This window comes from Aptenodytes patagonicus, chromosome 14 (assembly GCF_965638725.1).
Source record: "Aptenodytes patagonicus chromosome 14, bAptPat1.pri.cur, whole genome shotgun sequence".
In the NCBI taxonomy this organism is placed as follows: Eukaryota; Metazoa; Chordata; class Aves; order Sphenisciformes; family Spheniscidae; genus Aptenodytes; species Aptenodytes patagonicus.
In genome coordinates, this window is record NC_134962.1 from 1,269,646 (window position 1) to 1,286,768 (window position 17,123).

General features: G+C 70.5%; 2 protein-coding genes across 3 annotated transcripts; both read right to left on the reverse strand.

Moving 5' to 3' along the window:
- Positions 1–2,896: 2,896 nt before the first annotated feature.
- Positions 2,897–8,036, reverse strand: LOC143166990 (bactericidal permeability-increasing protein-like). 2 transcript variants are annotated; one of them, XM_076351929.1, is made up of 16 exons: positions 7,982–8,036; positions 6,739–6,879; positions 6,451–6,565; positions 6,226–6,354; positions 5,971–6,126; positions 5,776–5,839; positions 5,619–5,679; positions 5,360–5,451; positions 5,050–5,262; positions 4,869–4,928; positions 4,109–4,270; positions 3,879–3,946; positions 3,538–3,580; positions 3,245–3,308; positions 3,079–3,155; positions 2,897–2,990 (listed from the first exon to the last, which is right to left on the reverse strand). In XM_076351929.1, the coding sequence occupies exons 1-16, from the start codon at positions 8,010–8,012 to the stop codon at positions 2,949–2,951; spliced, it is 1,518 nt and encodes a 505-aa protein (XP_076208044.1). In that variant the 5' UTR covers positions 8,013–8,036; the 3' UTR covers positions 2,897–2,948. The 2 variants fall into 2 exon arrangements, with proteins under 2 accessions (XP_076208044.1, XP_076208043.1); XM_076351928.1 differs by having other exon boundaries at positions 4,109–4,276.
- A 2,343-nt stretch (positions 8,037–10,379) lies between these two features.
- Positions 10,380–11,304, reverse strand: ID1 (inhibitor of DNA binding 1). The gene is made up of 2 exons (XM_076351869.1): positions 10,943–11,304; positions 10,380–10,718 (listed from the first exon to the last, which is right to left on the reverse strand). Exons 1-2 carry the CDS (start codon positions 11,264–11,266, stop codon positions 10,677–10,679), a joined length of 366 nt encoding a protein of 121 aa, XP_076207984.1. The 5' UTR covers positions 11,267–11,304; the 3' UTR covers positions 10,380–10,676.
- Between the last annotated feature and the right edge of the window lie 5,819 nt (positions 11,305–17,123).

Genomic DNA, 17,123 nt, shown 5'->3' on the forward strand with positions numbered 1-17,123 from the left:
CGAGGCTCCGTGCCCCTGTCTCCAGCATGCTCAGGCCCCGGGAAGAGGCAGGCTGCCGAATGGGACGGAGCTTCCCTGCAGCATCCCTATCCTGTCCCCGCTTCCCCGGGGAAGAGCTTGTCCCGGTGGTGGTGAGGGATCCAGGAAGAAGAGGCAGAGGCCGGGAGGCCTCGCGTGAGCCCCCGAGCCCCTTTCTCCCTGGACATCAGCTGCTGGGAGCTGAGGCTGGTCTCGGTGTGTCAGGCCCAGGGCTGTGCCCGGTTTGAAGGGATCGTCCTCCTCTTCCTCCTCCTCCTCCTTCTGAATGTAGATTGCTGCGGGGCAGTGCACGTCCCTCCCCACGCCCGCTCCTCCGGGCTGGCAAAGGAGGGAGGCAGGTGAGGGGGGAGAGCGCTTTCCCCGGCCCTCGCCCTGCTACAAGGGACTTGCCAGAGAGCCGGGCCGTGGCGTCCAGCAAGTGCAGGAATAGAGAGAGAGCTGGGGGTGGAAGGGGCAGGGGGGAGCGATGCTCCTGCCCGGCCTGGGGACGGCCGCAGGGGAAGTCAGAGCCCTGGGAGCAGCCCCACCGTGGCCGGTCCATGGGGCCAGCGAGGGAGCGAGCCCAGGGGAGGTGGGAGCGAGGGCTGGCACCGGCTGAGAGCCGTCCCTGCCGACGGGAAGCCTCTTTGGGGACAGCGGGAGCCGCTGGCCTCTCCTGTGCCGTCCCAGTTGCTGCAGGTCCCCATAGCGCAGGCAGATCCCTGTCCCCCGTGGCGTGGCTGTGACGGGTGCGTGCAGTGGCAGAGGTGCCTGGCTCCCCACCCCCCACACACCCCACCCCACCCCCCCGGCCCCCGCAACCGCACTGCTTCTGCTGCCGCCGGGGCACGGGACCTCCGGGCTTTGAGCTGAAATTAGCTTCAAAAAAAAATAACCCTCGTCCTTCGGAGACCACCACCGGCAGACCCAGCTGTCCACGCGGGCTTGTCTGTGTACATACCGCCCGCGCTCTGCTGTACATATCCGAGTAGTTTTTAATTCATTTGTGAATACTCTTAATGCTATTTTTGTTATCTTGTCTGTCCGTATTTATGTGTGGGGCCGTGCTCCCTGCAGAGGCCAAGGTGGGATGGAGGGACGGGGGGGGGGGGGGGGAACTGGAGGCTCCCGAGGGTCCCATCTGGCCGCCGAGCACGGACTCGCGCTCCCCGCGTAGGATCCGCTCCCGGCGCCATAGGCGCCGGGAGCGGATCCTACGCGGGGAGCGCGAGGATTAGCATTAGCCCGTCGAACGCTTCGGTTTGCAGGTGGAGGTGAGTCCACTAATAAACTCTTGTCATTGGAGTTGCTGATGGTGCTGTGGTTTTTGTGAGCATGGTGAAGGGGGGGGGGGACACACACGATTCGGGCAGCTTTGGGCAGGAGCTGCCTTCAGCGGGATGGATGGAGGGGGGGACGGGTCCTCTCCCTGCCCCGGGGAAGGGTTGGGGTGCTGGGGGGGGGGGGGGGGGGAGAGGTTGCTGTTGTCCCAAGGGATGGTGCGGGGCAGGGTTGGGGCGGCAAGGTGCTGCCTGCTTGGGCATGGTGGTGCACGGCTGCCCGTCTCCCATCACAGGCAGCATCGCGGCGGACCCCTGCCCGGTCCTTCCACTTCTCGCCAGGGTCAGGCTCCTGTGTCCTCGTCGATTGGGCAGGAGAGCCCAAGTCCAGGCTCTCAGTTGGGCTGGGGGCGGGGGGGGGGGGGACGGACGCTGATTTTGGGGCTGTGGGCTCAGCACCGGCATGGAGCCAGGCAGAGGGAGCACCCACAGCCATGTTGGGCGGGGGTTGAGGAGGGCAGGGGGGCTCACAGCCCTGCGTCCCAGTGGGTGCCTTGCTGTGTCCGACAGCCCCCCGCCCTCCTCCCCCCCCCCCCCCGCCACGTTCCCAAGGCTGCCCCTTGTCCCTCGGCTTTGCCATTGCTGAGATGGGTAAGAGGAAACCTCCTCCCAGCACCATCTTCCCGGGGGGGGGGGGGCTCATCTCGGCATGGTTTGAACCCCACGCGGGTGGGCCCGGTCCCACAAACACTGGGGCTCGTTCGGGATGCTCCAAGCGTGGGGGGCACCGAGCCGTGTGTCGTCGTCGTCGTCGTCGTCCCCGTTCCCCCCCCCCCCCCCCCCCCCCGCTCCCGGCAGGACGCTCTCTGCTTGAGGCTCAGCCTTCCCGACGACACCCCCCACCCCCCCAATCCCCTTCGGGGTGCACAGGGGCCGGCCGGAGCGTGGGGGGGCAGCGGCCGGGGCAGAGCGGGGCCTGGCGGGAGCGGCAGCGGCCGTGGGCCGGTGGGAGGCGGTGGGAGGCCGCGGACACGAGCACCATCCCGTGGGCGACGGGGGGAGCTGCCGTGGAGCTGCAGCCGCAGCGGCCGCTGCTGGGGACAGAGAGCACCCGCACGGCCAGCACACCCGCGAGGGCTGTGGGTGACCCCCCCCTCCCCCCCCCCAGTCCCCGAGAGCCACCAGCCCTGTCCCCAGCCCCTCTGAGCCCCCCACGCAGCCCCGGCCCCCCTCCTCACCCCCCCCCCAACGCCCCCACCCTTCCCCTCTGCGCCTGGCAGTGCTGCAGGAGCCCCGACACGGGGGACGGGACCCCCTCACCCCGGCACGGCCAGAGCTCCACGCAGCCAGGGACACGGAGATGCCCCAGCACGGAGCCGGGAATGGGACCCTGCCTGGGGGACCCGGCTGCAGGGGCTCCCCGAGACACCACACGCGCCACAGCAGGTTGAGCCACACTCCCAGCTTTAATCCCTGCCGAGGAGCCCCCGGCAGGTGGGGGGGGGTCGGTGGGTCCCACAGGCGGGTGGCTCTGCCAGCCACGGGACCGCAATGGCATCGGTTCCCCCCCCCGGCTGCCAGCGGGGCTGTGACGGTGACGGGGACATGGCTCGCGGCGGGGGCCAGCAGGTTCCCACGCAGCGGCTGGTCTCAGGACTTGTACTGCAGGTCCGTGTTGATGAGCACGAAGCCCTGCAGTGAGTCGGGGTGAGAGGGGGGACATGGGGGGGCACGGGGGGCGTGAGGGGCACCAGGGCGAGGGGACAGTGGCAGCACCCACCTCCTGCAGCGAGAGCCGGGGGTTGAGCAGACTGAGGCCGTGCAGGGCGGGCAGGGGGACACCGGCCCGGAGCCGCCCTGTGGGGAGAGCAGAGCCGTGAGGGGGGGGCAGCCCCAGGGCAGCTGGGGGGGGGGGGACACGGGTACAGGATGGGGACAGCACTCACTGTTTGCCCAGGGCACCCCAAAAAGCCACAGCCCGAACTTCAGCAGGGTCTCCAGCCTCTTCACCTGTGGGACAGGCAGCCCCATGAGTCCGGCATGGGGCAGGCAGAGGGGGCTGCGGCGCAGGCAGGGCTCAGCTCCCCTGCCAGGGCTGCACCCGCTGCCTGTGCAAGCGCTCAGCAGCACTGGCCTTGCACAGGAGCCACAGCACCCCCAAACCCCACCCCCCAGACCCCCAGACCCTGCTCCCAGGCTGGTGCAGAGCCCGAGGCTCCCCTTGGCTGCCCCGTCTCACCTCCACTGGGCCCACATGCGACGTCACCTGCGCCACGCTGAGCCTGGAGGGTGAGAGCAGGGTGAGAGCCAGGCACAGGGATGGGAACCGTCCCCTCCTGGGGCAGGGACGGGCTGAGCCCCACGGCAGGGCTGGGAGCCTGGCAGAGCAGGTCCAGCTGAGGACCTAGCCGGGGTACGAGTGCCAGGGCAGCAGTCATGGCCAAGAGCTGGGGGCAGGATGGAGTCTGAGCAAGCAATATGGGAACCAGGGAGGCAAAAGGCCAGAGGTGGAGAATGGGGGGGGAGCTCCCTGGGGACATCCATGGGAAGGCCGGACCCAGCACAGGGCTGGGGACTCACCCTCTCAGGCTCACGGTGCCCCCGAGCCTGTTCCCGGTGATGGTCGGCTTCCCCGTCACGTTGGCGTCCTGCAGAAAGAAGAGATGTCAGAAAGACCAGGGCAGTGCCCGCAACCCTGCATCGCCCAGCATGGCCCAGCATCACCCAACATCACCCCAGCATCGCCCAACATGGCCCCAGCCTGAAGTGCAGGCAGCGGACCCTCTGCCATGGCAGCACCAGCCACTCACGATGTTCAGCAGAAAAGCGGGGACGCGGGTGGCATTGGGCAGCACCACGAAGGCCTCGGCGGAGCTGAAGAGGGCCCCGTGCAGGGCGTCGGGGTGGCAGGAGAGCAGGGGCTGCCGGCGGGCCGAGAGGTGCAGCTCCATGGGCTGGTCTGGGTAGCGCTCCTGCAGCTGGGGGGGACGAGGGCTGGGCTGGCACGGAGCTACACTGGCACCGCTGGCACCAGCCCAGGCTCCCAGCCGGCCCCCACCACTGCCCGGGGCCCGTGTGCCCCATCACCGCCCTGCCCGGGGCTCGGGTGGTGAATGCGTCCTGTCCTGCCCACGGTCCACCCGTGCACATCCTGTCCTGCCTGTGTCCCCTCCCGACTGCGTCCCATCCTGCATCCCATCCTGCCCATCCTGCCTGCATCCCATCCCGCCTGCATCCCATCCCGCGTCCCATCTCCCCTGCGCCCCATCCCTCCTGTGCCCCATCCTGCCTGCATGCCATCCAGTGTCCCAACCCGCCTGTGTCCCATCCCCTGTCCCATCCCTCCTGTGTCCCACCCCTCCTGCATCCCATTTCATGTCTTGTCCCTCCTGCATCCCGTCCTACCTGTGTCCCATCCCACCTGCATCCTATCCCTCCTGCATCCCATCCCGTGTCCCATTCCACCTGCATCCTGTCCCATCCCATGTTCTATCCCACCTGTGTCCCATTCTCCCCCTGTCCCACCCCCCCCTGCCCAGTGCTGGGGACCACTCCCTGCCCTGCGCCCACCTGTGGGGAGAAGACCCCCATGCTCTTGGTCCTCAGCTGGAGCGGGAACCGCCGCGGGAGCTGGAAGGCAGCAGAGGGGTCGGGACGCTGGTGCCACAAGGCACGGGCGGGCACGGGGACGCCCCGGCAGGACACCGGGGGGGCAGCCCTGCCCTGCAGCCACGGCCGGAGCCGTCCCTACCATGTTGCTGGAGATGTTCCTGCGCAGGGCCCCGGCTGTGAAGTATGCGAAGGCGGCCGAGTTGGCAACAAACTCTGTGATGGCCAGCAGCAGCATGGGCTCGTGCGCTGCGGGCAGCGCAGTGGGCAGAGCTGCAGGCAACTCCACGGGCAGCGCCACGGGCAGCGCCGAGGAGGGTCTCTGCTGACACTTGCCCACCCTGAAGAACTCCCCCTGTGCAGACAGACAGACGGACAGGCGCAAGGCTCAGCCCAGCTCCCCCCATGCCACGTTCCCAGACCCAGCCCAGGGACACCCCGGATGATGTTACCTTGAGGGCGACGTCCCCGTGCTCTGCCATGATGGCCGGCCGTCCCAGCAGGGAGTGGTCGATGGCGGCGAAGGGGTCCAGCTGGGTGGACACTGCAGGGACACGGGGCCAGTTGCGGGGAGCCGAACCACCCGCCCCTTCCTGCAGCCCCCAGTCCCGCAGACCCCACCGGGCACCAGCCCCACACACAGCGTCACCTAGGCCACCCTGCCCGGTCCCCTCTTGCCCCAGCCCCGGTCCCCAGGGTCCCCTCACCCACCTTTCACGTGCTTCAGGGCAGCCTCCAGCCTGTGGATGCCCCTGCGGAGCTCAAGGCAGAGCTGGAAGCAGAGCAGGGCGTCAGCAGGGGTCCCCAAGCTGCTCACTTGGGGGGACAGGGACACCAGCTCCCCACGGCGTGGGGGCCGAGCACCCACCTGCTTGTTCAGCTCCTGCCGCAGAGGTCTCTGGAGCAGCGGTGCCAGCAGGTTGTAGAGCCAGCTGCGGGGCAGAGCAGGGTCCTCAGATCACCCCGGGGTGCCCCAGCCTCCCCCAGCTCAACACCCAGGCTGGGGGCACTGGGGAGTCCCCATGTGCCGGGGACAGGAGGGGAACAGGGGTCCCGGCGTCACCTGTGTCCGCGGTGAAACTCCATGTGCAGGTCAGTGCCACGGGCGTCGCAGCCAGCGCTCCACACCATGGGGCGGCCAGTGCCATCCACGCTCACCCCCAGCACCGCCGCCATGGCCAGGTCATGCATGCGGAGCTCGATGGAGCCCTTGTCCTGGCTGGGGACAGAGCAGGTGAGCATGGGGACGGCAGTGGCCCCGAGCCACCCTGAGCCACCTGGGTCCCCATCCCTGTGCCCCGTGCGGGTGAGGACTCACATGGCACCCAGCTGGGCTCCCCACTCGGCGCTGAGCCGGATGCGGGCGCGCTGCACCGTCAGCCTCACCCCCACGTCCTCGGCGAAGTCCACGGCAGAGTCGTTTATCTGCAGCTCGTGGATGTGGATCCTGCACGACACGGGCAGCCTGGGCTCGCAGCTGCGCCTGGGGCACGGCCGGGATGGGAATGGGGACAGGGACGGGGACCCTGTGGGCGGCTCTTACCAGGGCACAGCGTAGGTGAATGTCCCCAGGAGCGGGCTGTAGTAGGAGCCCGTCAGGTTTAGCTCGTGTTCCTTCTGCAGCAGCGACTGGAGCAGCTCCAGCCCAAACTGCCGGCCTGGGGCAGAGCACAGATTTGGGGGAGGGTGCCAGAGAAGGGGCTGGGGTGCTGGTGGGGCGAGCAGCCGGGTCCAGGACACCCCTCCATCCCCCATCCCAGGCAGTCTGGGCATGGTTCCCCTCCACCCCCTGCCCAGTTCCCCCACGGGTGATCAGGGACGCAAGACTCACCGAATTCCAATGCCTTCCGGGTCAGCCGGGCCTTGATGCCGGGGTTGGTGCCGGCCGCGGGCACGCAGGCAGTCAGCAGGAGCAAGAGACAGAGCCACGCCGGCCCTCGTGTGCCTTGGGGATGGTGCCGGGACCTGGAGGCTGGAGCAGAGGACATGGCTGTGGGATGCCCGGCCGCTGCGGAGACCCCATCCCTGCGCACCAGCCCGGCCAGGACTTATATCGGGAACAGAGAGCCCGAGGTGACATCAGCCTCCTGCGCACATGCAGGGGCCACCGCAGCGCTCTGGCCGCCAAAAGCCCGGCCTTGCCCAACGCGTGACTCAGCAGGGAAGCCAGTTCCCCCATTGTTCCCCACTCGCGCCCATCGTGGGAGTGGAGGAAGGTAGGATCCCACACCGCGCTGCTGCCAGCCCCCTACCCTGGGGGTGCGCAGGAGCCGGGGGCACTGGCCAGGGCTCCCCATGGCGGGGCACGTGGCCGGCATGTGGGGACATGCAGGGACCCGGCTGGGCCAGGGTCCCAAGGAGCTTCGGCTATGCCCAGCCCAGGGCAACGGTGGAGTGGGGGGACGTGGCGAGTTGGTCCCCAGGCTACACCAGGGGGGATGGGGCTCAGCCCGCTTGCACCAGGGAGCAGCGGCTCTTCCCGCTTTGGGAAGGGCTCTGGGGACCTTGTGTGGGGGCACCTGAACCTCAGTGGGGGTCAGGGTGGCCAGGGCGCGACAGCAGCTCCCAGGGCCGCAGTGTGACGGGAAGGTCGGGACAGTCAGAGTGAGAGCAGAACTGTGCAATCCCCTTCAAAAAGCCCCGGCTGCAGAGGAGGAGCCGTCCACGCTCCCAAAGCCGCCGCCGCAGGACCATCCCCCAGCCGGGGTGAGCCCCTCCGGCTGGACAGTGCCATGGGCTATGGCTGCCAGGGGTCCAGCTGCCTGCCTGGATCCAGCCTGGGGACCCAGGGATCCCTCCAGGGGGGCCAGGGCCCCATCCCAGCACTATGGGGGGGGGATGTAGGGCCCACGGCCAACCTCACTGGAGGGACCACAGCCCTGTGTAATGCACCTTATGGACTCCTCAAGAGCAGCTGCCCGCTTGCCCAGGACCTCCAGTGCCACCAACCATGGCTGCAGCAACGGCCACGGCCCCCGGCAGCATCCCAAAGGCCAGTGCTGCCCCTGGCCCCCACCCCGCACCCACCACAGCCCCTCTATCCCTGGGTGGCCCCGCCCTGCACCAAACCTCACCGTGGCAGGTGGTCACGGTGCCCCACGCCATGGGGGCTGCGGGTCCTGTCGTGGGTCCCAGCTGTGCCATGTCCCCGGGGCCCTATGTGGCAGCAAGCAGCAGGGACTGGCTCTGACGCCGATGTCCATCCCGGGGCAGCCGGGCTGGTCGGACCAGAACGTCACCCGGTTCCCTGGTCCCTAATCCCTTCCGGGATGAATCAGGTCCCGTGAAAACAGTGAGGGACTGGTTGGGGCGCAGGTGCCCGCAGGGCTGGGCCCTCCCTGGGGCTCTCCAGCACATCCTGTTGTGGCTGCATCCGGCACCCCGGCACATGGCAGGCTGCTCAGCCCTGCCAGACCCGCTCCAAGCCTGGGCCGGCTCTGCGCAGCCCCTTCCCCTGCTCTCTGGCTGTCCCGGTGGTGCCAGGCCCCCAGTCGTGGCAGCCCTGTGGCAGTGCCATGCCGCATCCCCGTTCCCTGAGAGGAGGATGATGGCCGGGGCTGCATCGCGAGGGCTCGGCCGTGGGGCACACAGGGCTTGGGCAGGGGGTCGGGGCAGAGACGTGGGGACACACATCAGCACGCACGGAGCCCCTCTCCCCACGGCTCCAGCTGGAGCTTCCATGTCTGCCTACAGCGAACGGGCAAGGACAGCAGCGGGGAGCACGGCAGGGGTGCAGCCGCTGTGCCGTGGCATGGGGAAGTGCCCCAGCACCCCCCCGCACCGCCCCCGGCCCGAGCAGAGCCCCGAGGCCCCGGCTCTCCCAGCCCCGGGACCCTCCGGGCTCCTCCGGGAGGGCAGCCCGGGCCGGGCCGTGCAGTGCGAGCGGGCACCGGGAGAGGGACCCAGCGCCACGCTGCGGGACCCAGCAGGAGCCGGCCGGGCCAGGGGCTGCCGCGGCGATGGAGGGGTCCCAGGGAGTGATGGGGGGGACACCGGTGGGGATGATGGAGGGGACACTGGAGGGTTGATACAGGGAACCCGGGGAAGTGATGGAGGGGACCCATCCGATGACAGAGGGGACATCAGGGTTGATGGACGGATTCATCCACAGGGACCTGGAGCCCGCACCCCCCCCCCAGCGTGTCCCCTGCTGCTGTGTCACAGCCAGGCCAAGGTTGGCCGGGCCAGGCAGTGTCCTGGTTCCCCAAGTCACCTGCCCCTGCTCGCCCCCCTGCCGGGTGATCTGCCGGGCTGGGGAACTGTGGCTGTGCACACACAGACACACACGGGCACGTGGAGCTGTGGCCGTGCAAACACACAGGAACGCTCATGCAGAGGCGCACACATGCACACACCTGCAGCCAGGGCTGGCCAACCCCTTCCAGCCCCAGTGACCCCCGGCTGCAGGACCCTGGGGGGCAGGAAGGGCCCTGCCAGGGCAGCCCCAAGCTGGCCTCCTGCCCCAGGGGCGGCTGGGGCAGCAGGAGCCCCCCAGGCACCCATTTACCCCCACCAGGCCCATAGGAAGGTCCATATGCATCTGCTGCGGGAGGCAGTGTCCCCCCCAAGGCGTTCGTGAGTCATGGGGCAGCTCAAGGTCAGCGCCGCTGCCCAGGGCATCCCCAGCATGTGGGGTTGCACAACCCCCGTGCAATTTCCTTCTCCTGAAAAGCTCGTCCAGCCCCGCCGGTGACGGTTGCACCGGGGCGAGCCAGAACTGCAGGGGCAGCACCTCAGCGAGCAGCACCCCGGGGCTCACACCCGCCCTCCCTTGGGGCAGCACGACGGGACCGTCCCCTGCAGCACCACTCTCCCACAGCCCGGCACCCCGGCCTCAGCCCTGACACAGCGGCGACTGTGGGAGTCACAGGAACGCTGCAGGGTGCAGTCAGCCCTGCTGGGAACCGGGGCGAGGGCAGGCCCACGCTGCCAACTCACTGCTGCCCAGGGAAACCGGGACCCCACGCTCCCCAGCTGGGCACAGAGCCCCACACCTGGCTCCCAGCACTGTCCCCTCCGTGTCATCGTCCCATCAAGACACCTTCCCAGAGGAGACACGTCCCAGCGCTGCTCTCTTCCCACCGCAGAAAACGGGGTGCAAACCATCTTTCCTTGTGTGCCTGCCCCCGACACCCCATGCCCAAGCCCAGGGAGTGAGAGGAGGGAGCAGGACACGGACCCCGCGGGAGCCACTGGGCCCTGGGAGAGGCTCTGTGCAGGCAGTGCTGGGACAGGGACAGGCCACCTGCAGACCCCAGCACACCTGGGCCCACCCCAGCCCGTGGGAGACCCCCCCCCTCCCCAGCACCACCACAGGGGCCCGGCCCCGGTACCCCACAGCACACCCACCCAGCCCGTACTGGTCCAGATAAGACTCCCCCCAGTTTCATGCTCCCTGGGGGCATGTCCCCGGGGCCCAGACCCCCCCCGAAGCCCCCGGGGGGGGAGGCGGGCAGGAAGCAGAGGCGTGCCTGGTCATCAGGGCTTGTTTAATAACAAAACTCCAGCTATTGTAGAACAATATTCTCCAGCATCATTGTAATATACAATACGGGGAATGCTCTCAGCAATCTGAGAAGGATACGTCCCGCGGCCGCCGGGCAGCACCCCCTGCGCAGGCTGCAGGGGGGACCCCCCGGGGCAGCCCCACCAGAGGAGGGGGCCGCGGCTGCCGGCCCCAGCCGCGCCGCCGGGGGTCCCGGGATGCAGGCGAGCCGCGGCTTTCGGGGCCGGGGTCCCGGGGATGTCCGCGGCGGGTCCGGAGCGGTCTCAGCGGCACAGGATCCGGTCGGCGGCGGGCATGCACGGAGCCTGCGGGAAACGGGGGCGAAGCGGCCGGTCAGTGCTGGTCGGGGGGGTCCCGGGGAGGACGGGAATGGAAGGGGGCAGGAGGAAGGAGCACCCCCGGGGGAGAGGACAACGTGGTGGAGAGCCGGGGGGGGGGGGGAGGTCGGGGAACCCGGCTGGGCCGGCGCAGCCCGGCGGGAGAGCGGGACCGGGCCGGTGACCGCCGGGCCCGGAGGGTCCGCACTCACCTCGGGGGGGTCCCCAGCGGCGGCGGGGCGGGGGGGCCCGCGCTGCAGCGCCAGCTGCAGGTCCCAGATGTAGTCGATGACGTGCTGCAGCAGCTCCACCTTGGAGACCCGCCGGTGCCGCGGCAGCGTCGGCACCAGCGCCCGCAGCCGCGAGTAGCAGCCCTTCATGTCGTACAGCAGCGCGGCGGCGGCCGCCTGCTCCGCCGCCCCCGGGGACGCCCCCGGGCCCGGCCCGCAGCGAGCGGCCTCCCCGGGCCGCACCGCCTTCAGCGCGCCGCCGGCGCCCGCGGGCAGTGGCGAGGGGGCGGCGGCGGCGACCTTCATGGCGAGGGGCGGCGGGACGCGACGGGCGGCGGCGGGACCCTGCGGGCGGACAGCCGAACAAGCGCCCCGCCGCGCCAATTATAGAGCGCCGCCGACGAGGGGGCGGGGCCGCGGGGAGAGCCGCGGCCAATGGCGGCGCCGCGGGGGCGGGGACGGCCCCGCCCACCCCATTCATGCGCCCCCCCCCGAAGGGCAGCGCCTTAAAGGGGCGGTGGCGGGGAGAGGGCGGCGGGGGGGCTTGGGCTGCGGCGCGGGGGGTCACCGGGGGTCCGGGGGGCTACCGGGATGCGGAGCGCCGGCGGGCACCGCCCGCCCCGACACTTTCCCCGCCATTAACGTGGGTGATTGCCCCGCGGGGTCCCGGTGTCGGGCTCCCCGCAGCCCCCGCTTCCCCTCCACCCCCGGCGCTCCCCGCAGCCCCGCTCGCCCCTTGCCCCCCCCCAGGCCTCCCGGTGCCTCTCCAGCCGCCCAGCCCCCCTGCGCTCCCTGGGCCCCCCGCCGCCCCCGCCGCCTCCCCGGCGGCTCAGACCGTTAGACGCCAGGGCCGTGACGTCACCCATTCATAAAACCCCGCGCGCTGTCAGCGCGGCGCCTCGCGGGCGGTGCCCGTGGCGACGGGGGCGGGGCGGAGCGGGGGGGGAGGGGGGCACCTGCAGCCCCACGGGGGCACCGGGACCCCCACGGGGACACGGGGGTACGGGCATCCCCACCGGGGGCAGCCCGTACCCCGCGCCCCCCGCCCCCGGTTCGGTGTCGTGTCCCCCCCCCCCCCCCGGGTCGCCCCGCTCGCACCCCAGTCCCGGGGCTGAAACCTCCGCGGAGGCGGTGGCTGCCGGGGCGGGAGGTCTCCGGGCTTGGGTCCACCGCGGGGACGGGGGCGCTGGGTGCAGCTCGCGTGGGGCACCGCGGGGCCGCGGGCTGCGAGCGCGGTCCCGCCGCGGGGGGCGGGGGGGACGGGAGGAGGTCCCGCCGGTGCGGCTGCAGCCTCCGTGCGAGGCAGCGTCCCGAGCCGCAGCCAAAAGCCGGTCCCAGCCCCGAAGGGCTTCCGATCTGGGCGGTAATTAGCGTTACTGCTCGTTACCCCCGCACCTGCAGGGAGGCGCAGCCAGCGCCCTGCCAGCTGCGGGGCCGGGAGCCCGGGGGGGGGCCGAGCAGGACCCCGACCCGTCGGACCCGCAGCTTCGCAGGGCAGCGCGGACCCCCCCGAACAGCACGAAACGGTGCAGCAGCGAGCAGGGAGGGTGAGCAGGCAGAGCTGCGGCCTTTGGAGTCCCTACACGTGCTCACGGGTGGGTGGGTGGGTGTGCGCGTACAGACACTGACACACAGGCGCGTGGATGTGAGTGCATGTGTGCGCACACGGAGGCGTGCGCAGGTACGTGCACGCACACACAGATGTATGGACATAGACAAACACGCACGCACAGGAAGATTCACGCGGATACACAGACCTGTGGATGCACACACATGCACAAACACGTCCATAAGTACACGCGCACACGCAGACACATGCGCACACGCAGAGGCACGTATGGATGGATGCACATACAGGTACACATACGTGCACGTACATCTATGCACTCTCACGCACGCATACACCCCGCCTTGCACACCAATGCGTGTGCCCGGGTGCCAGAGCAGCCCCCGCCACCCCCCGCGTACCCCGCGAGGCCGCGCCGTGGGGCCCGGCTGCGCCGCCGCATTGTTGGCGGCAGCAGGAGGCCGCTCTGGGCTCTGCCGGGAACAAAGCCAGCGCGGGGCTGGGGCACCCCGGCAGCGCGGCTCCAGCGCACCCCAACCTCGCGCCGTGCTCAGCTGCCCCCCGCTCGCCAGGGGACAGGGCTGCCAGGGTGGGCTGCACCGCTGCGGTGGCACTGCTGTGATGGCACTTCATGGTGACACGGGCACGGGGACAGCCCGGACACCTTGTGCCCTTCCTGGCCAGAGAGAGCGTCATGCGGGCCGGCCCCGGCATGGGTGCAGAGGGCGACGGTGCCCTGCCCTTTGTGGGGGTGGGCTGGGGGACAGACCCTCCCATGCCTGGCTGTGCTCGGAGCGGCTGCAGCCTCCCCAGGCGTGTGGGGAGATGAAGGCCTCCCCTCCCCTTCCTCCTCTGGGGGGGCAGCAATCCTGGACAGCGTGGATGGACTTTAACCCTGCCAGCCTGGCTGGGGGGAGCTGCATCCCTCTGTCCCTCTGTCCCTCCAGCCCTCTGTCCCTCCCTCTGTCCCTCCTCCCTGTGTCCCCCATCCCGGTGCAGCGGTGGTTCCCAGGGTGGGCATGGCGCTGGGGTCGCCCCCTCCATTCAGGGCTTGGCGGAGGGCCTGGTGCTGCCCGGTTCCCACCGCGGCTCTCAAAGCTGCTAATTAGCCCCCATCTGGCGGCGGCGGCCGGGCCGCGGCAGGGAGGCCGGGGACATTGTGCGCAGGAATGCCTTTCAGTGCCGCCGGCCAGCCGGGCGCCGCCAGCTGCGCCGCCAACAATGCGCCACGGCCAGGACAAGCCGGCCCCCGCACCCCGGTGGGTGCCCTGCCCACGGCCCCAACCACCGGCCACCCCGGGTGGCGTGGGGACCGGGACGGGCTTCGCTGCCGTGGCGGGTGTCGTGGCACATGTGGCGTGGCCAGCCCCAGCTGCCGGCGGCCCCGGTCCCTGGGACACCCCCGGCTGCGGGATGCCCTCGCCCTGGCCCTCTGCGTGTTGGGGTGCTGGGGCCGGGGATGGGGTGCTGGGGTCTGGGCTGCCAGCGTGGCCCCAGGACACCGCCCTGGCCACAGCTGGGCGCGGGGTCCCGGCGTGGCATGCCGGCCAGCGCGGACAGTGTTGTCCGGCAAGACGGATAGCTTAATTTCCATGTCAATTCTGGGAACGGGGCGCGCAGCGCGGTAACAGCGGCCTCGGCCATATGGCGCTGGCTGGGCTCAGCCCGTCCGGGGGGGTGGCTGCTTTGCACGGAGCAGGGGTTGCCCGGCAGCCGAGCACATCAAAGCCTCCGGCCGCCCCCCGCCCTGCCGGGACCACACAGGGCATGGCCGTGCCGGGCCGGCGAGGGGCCGCCGGGGGCTGCCTGTGCTGCGGTGCCGATGGGGATAGGGGCTGGCCAGCACCCCAGCCCTGGCAGCACCCAGTCCCGGCTGGCAGCACCCAGCCCCATGCTCGGGTGCGCAGGGCTCTGCAGGGCTGCGAGCAGGAGGAGGGAAGGCAGCATGGACACGACGGGTCAGGCTGGGGGCCCCCCCAGTGAACGGGACCCCCAAACCCAGGCTGCTCCTGCCCTGGCTGCGGGCTGGGCTCCATCCAGGTCCCCTCACCCCATGCCATCTGCGGATCGGCCCTGGGGACACGCACGCCTCCCCGCCTTGGGGCTGTGCAGAGCCCATGCCCGCAGGATGGTGCTGAGCCGGGGCCAGCCGCACAGCTGGAGCAGGGACGAAGCCTGAGAAAGCCCCTGCGCGTTCCCCTCCTGCCTTCTCCCTTCCCGTCCCCAGCTCCATCCGCTGCAGCCCAGACCAGCTGGAGCCAGGCGGCCCTTCCTGGGATTTATTCCAGCTTCCTGCCCCTCCTCGCCGGCCGGCCGGGGCTGGGGCTGCTCTCGGCTGTTTCCTCTCCCCGCTCGAGGCCGCCGGCCGGGCGCCACCGCCGCTACCCTGCAGGACCCCGGTTCTCACTGCCGGTACCCCCACCGCAGCCGGGCATCCCCGGCCCTGCACAGTTGGGGCATGAGGTGCTGCACCGGGGACTGCAGGACCCAGCACCCATCCCACCAGCTGCACCCCCGGCCACGGTGGGGAGGCTCTGCGGAGCTCTGGGGACGAGCAGCCTCGGTGTCCCCCCCCCGGCCCCAGGCACCAGCACTCCCCACCCGTGAAACCGCCATCCCACTGCCTGGCATTTGCACCCAGGGGTGCCCCCTGTGCACCCCCAGCTCAGCCCATCCCACCCCGCTGCAATCCCTGGCAGGAGCCTGGCACGAGGGGAGGGCGGCCAGGGGCTCTCCCCGCCAGCAGGCACCTGCATCGCTGCCCCGAGGGGCCATGGGTGGGGGGGGGAGGATCACCCCAAACCCCACGGCTGCCAGCAGCGGGGCAGGCTGACTCCGGCTCCGGTCCCTGCCCCGGCTGGGCGCAGCTCCGTGGATGGAGGTTTCCTGCCAGAGCTGGTGCGTTCGTGTTTCCGCAGCCCCCCCCCGAGCCGGAGGGACCCCATGGTGAGGGGAAGGTGGCCCAGCGGTGGCCCAGACAGAGTGGAGCCGTGTGGCCGCAGCAGTGCCAGGAGCGGAGGTGCGGCGGGGACCAGGTGCAGCGGGCGAGCGAGCCCGGGGCCGCCGAGGCGCCGGCTCCGCTGGCAGCTCCTTGCAGGGCCCAGCATGTTTCCTTCCTCCGGCCCGGCCCTGGCTTATCGGCCGGGCAGGGTGAGGGGTGACCCTGCTCTCCCCTCCCCAGACCTTCTGCTCCCTGCAGCCCCGGGCCCTGGGCGAGATCCTGGCTCGCTGCCACGCTCCCACCGCACGTACAGCTGGCATGAGCATCCCCAAGCTCTGCGGGGGGCAGCAGGGAGGCAGGAGGGCGATACCGGGGCTGGGGGGTACCACGTGCAACCCCCAGCCTGTTCCTGCACGCACGGGGGCTCCGGAGGCTGCACGGGGACGGGTGCGAGGCCACAGTGGCATCAGGCTCCCACCACCCGAAGCTGGGGAGGATGCGGAGCCTTCGCAGGACGCGGTGCCAGACCCGCACCGGGGGTGGGGGGGGGGCACACAGAGTCACGCCGCAGCGGTGAGCGGGGACCCGGCTCGGGGCAGGGTGCTGCGCCCCGCGGCAGAGCCAGCGTCGTTTTCCACGGGACACTGGAGGCTGGTGAAATCACATCTGGAGTCTAGACTCAGCGACTCCGTGGGCCGGGCCTGGCGGCCTCGCCATGCCCAAACCCTGCTGCACACTGTTTGCTTAGCTGGAGGTATTTAATTGGAATTAAAGTGGCCCCTCTTGTTTTTGCGGACAGGGCTGTTGGAAAAGGAGCTGTAAGTCATAGAAAACATCTGTAGGAGACTGCGAAGGGTCATTAGATGGCAGAACACGAGGCGCCACTTTTAGTGCTCGCAGCCGACGCGGGGAATAATGGTTCAATACGGCTTTTGTGGAGGGGCTGCCAAGCCGGCAAACACTTTCTGTTTATTCTGGCAGTGGGCATGGCCGGAGGGATGCAGGATCCTCTGCATGCCTGCCCCAGGGGCGGGCAGGGAGGACACCGCCGGTGCTGCAGGACATGCGGCAACCGGCCCCAGCGGGAGCCGAGGCGGCTGCTGGAGCTGCCCCTGCCTGCAGCCGCTCCAGCCCCCCTGCCTGCACTGGCCCCCCCTGCCTGTCCCAGCCCCAGGGGGTGCAGGCTGGCGCCTGGCTCCCTGCAAGGAGGGGGGGACAGCCCGTGCTCTCTTCCCCCCGCTCTGGGGCTGGGTTTGGGGTCACCCAGCTCTTTCCCTCCCATGCCCGCTCCCCCACGCCACAGGGGCTCAGCCCCAGCTCGCTGAGCCCCCCAGCAGCCGAGGCAGAGGATATCCCCATCCCACCAGGTTCCCGCACCCCAATCCCCGGCTCAGCCACCCCGCTCCGGGGCCAGACTTCAGCTCAAACCCGCCTGGGGACAGGCTGGGGGTCAGCGACCGCGGCCCTAAATCTGGGTGTTGCAGAGAGGGGGGCCAGGCTGAGGCTGGCCGGGGGAAGGCCGAGCACCAGAGGAGCAGGAGGGGGAAGGGGACGGTCACTTGGAAACAGCCAGACAACAGCCATGGGCCCCACAGGGAGAACAAGGCTGCCGGTGAGCTGGGACACTGATCCCGGTGCCGGCCAGGCGGCTGAGC

What these genes read in the sequence shown, in the direction of transcription:
- LOC143166990 (XM_076351928.1), bottom strand. Translation starts at nt 8,012, where the DNA reads ATGGCGTGGGGCACCGTGACCACCTGCCACG. An exon ending in GGAGCCCAGCTGGGTGCCAT is followed by an intron (nt 6,127 to 6,225) that starts GTGAGTCCTCAC and finishes CTCTGTCCCCAG; the next exon opens with CCAGGACAAGGGCTCCATCG. An exon ending in CGCATGTGGGCCCAGTGGAG is followed by an intron (nt 3,309 to 3,537) that starts GTGAGACGGGGC and finishes CCTGTCCCACAG; the next exon opens with GTGAAGAGGCTGGAGACCCT.
- ID1 (XM_076351869.1), bottom strand. Translation starts at nt 11,266, where the DNA reads ATGAAGGTCGCCGCCGCCGCCCCCTCGCCACTGCCCGCGGGCGCCGGC. An exon ending in CCGCTGGGGACCCCCCCGAG is followed by an intron (nt 10,719 to 10,942) that starts GTGAGTGCGGAC and finishes CGTTTCCCGCAG; the next exon opens with GCTCCGTGCATGCCCGCCGC.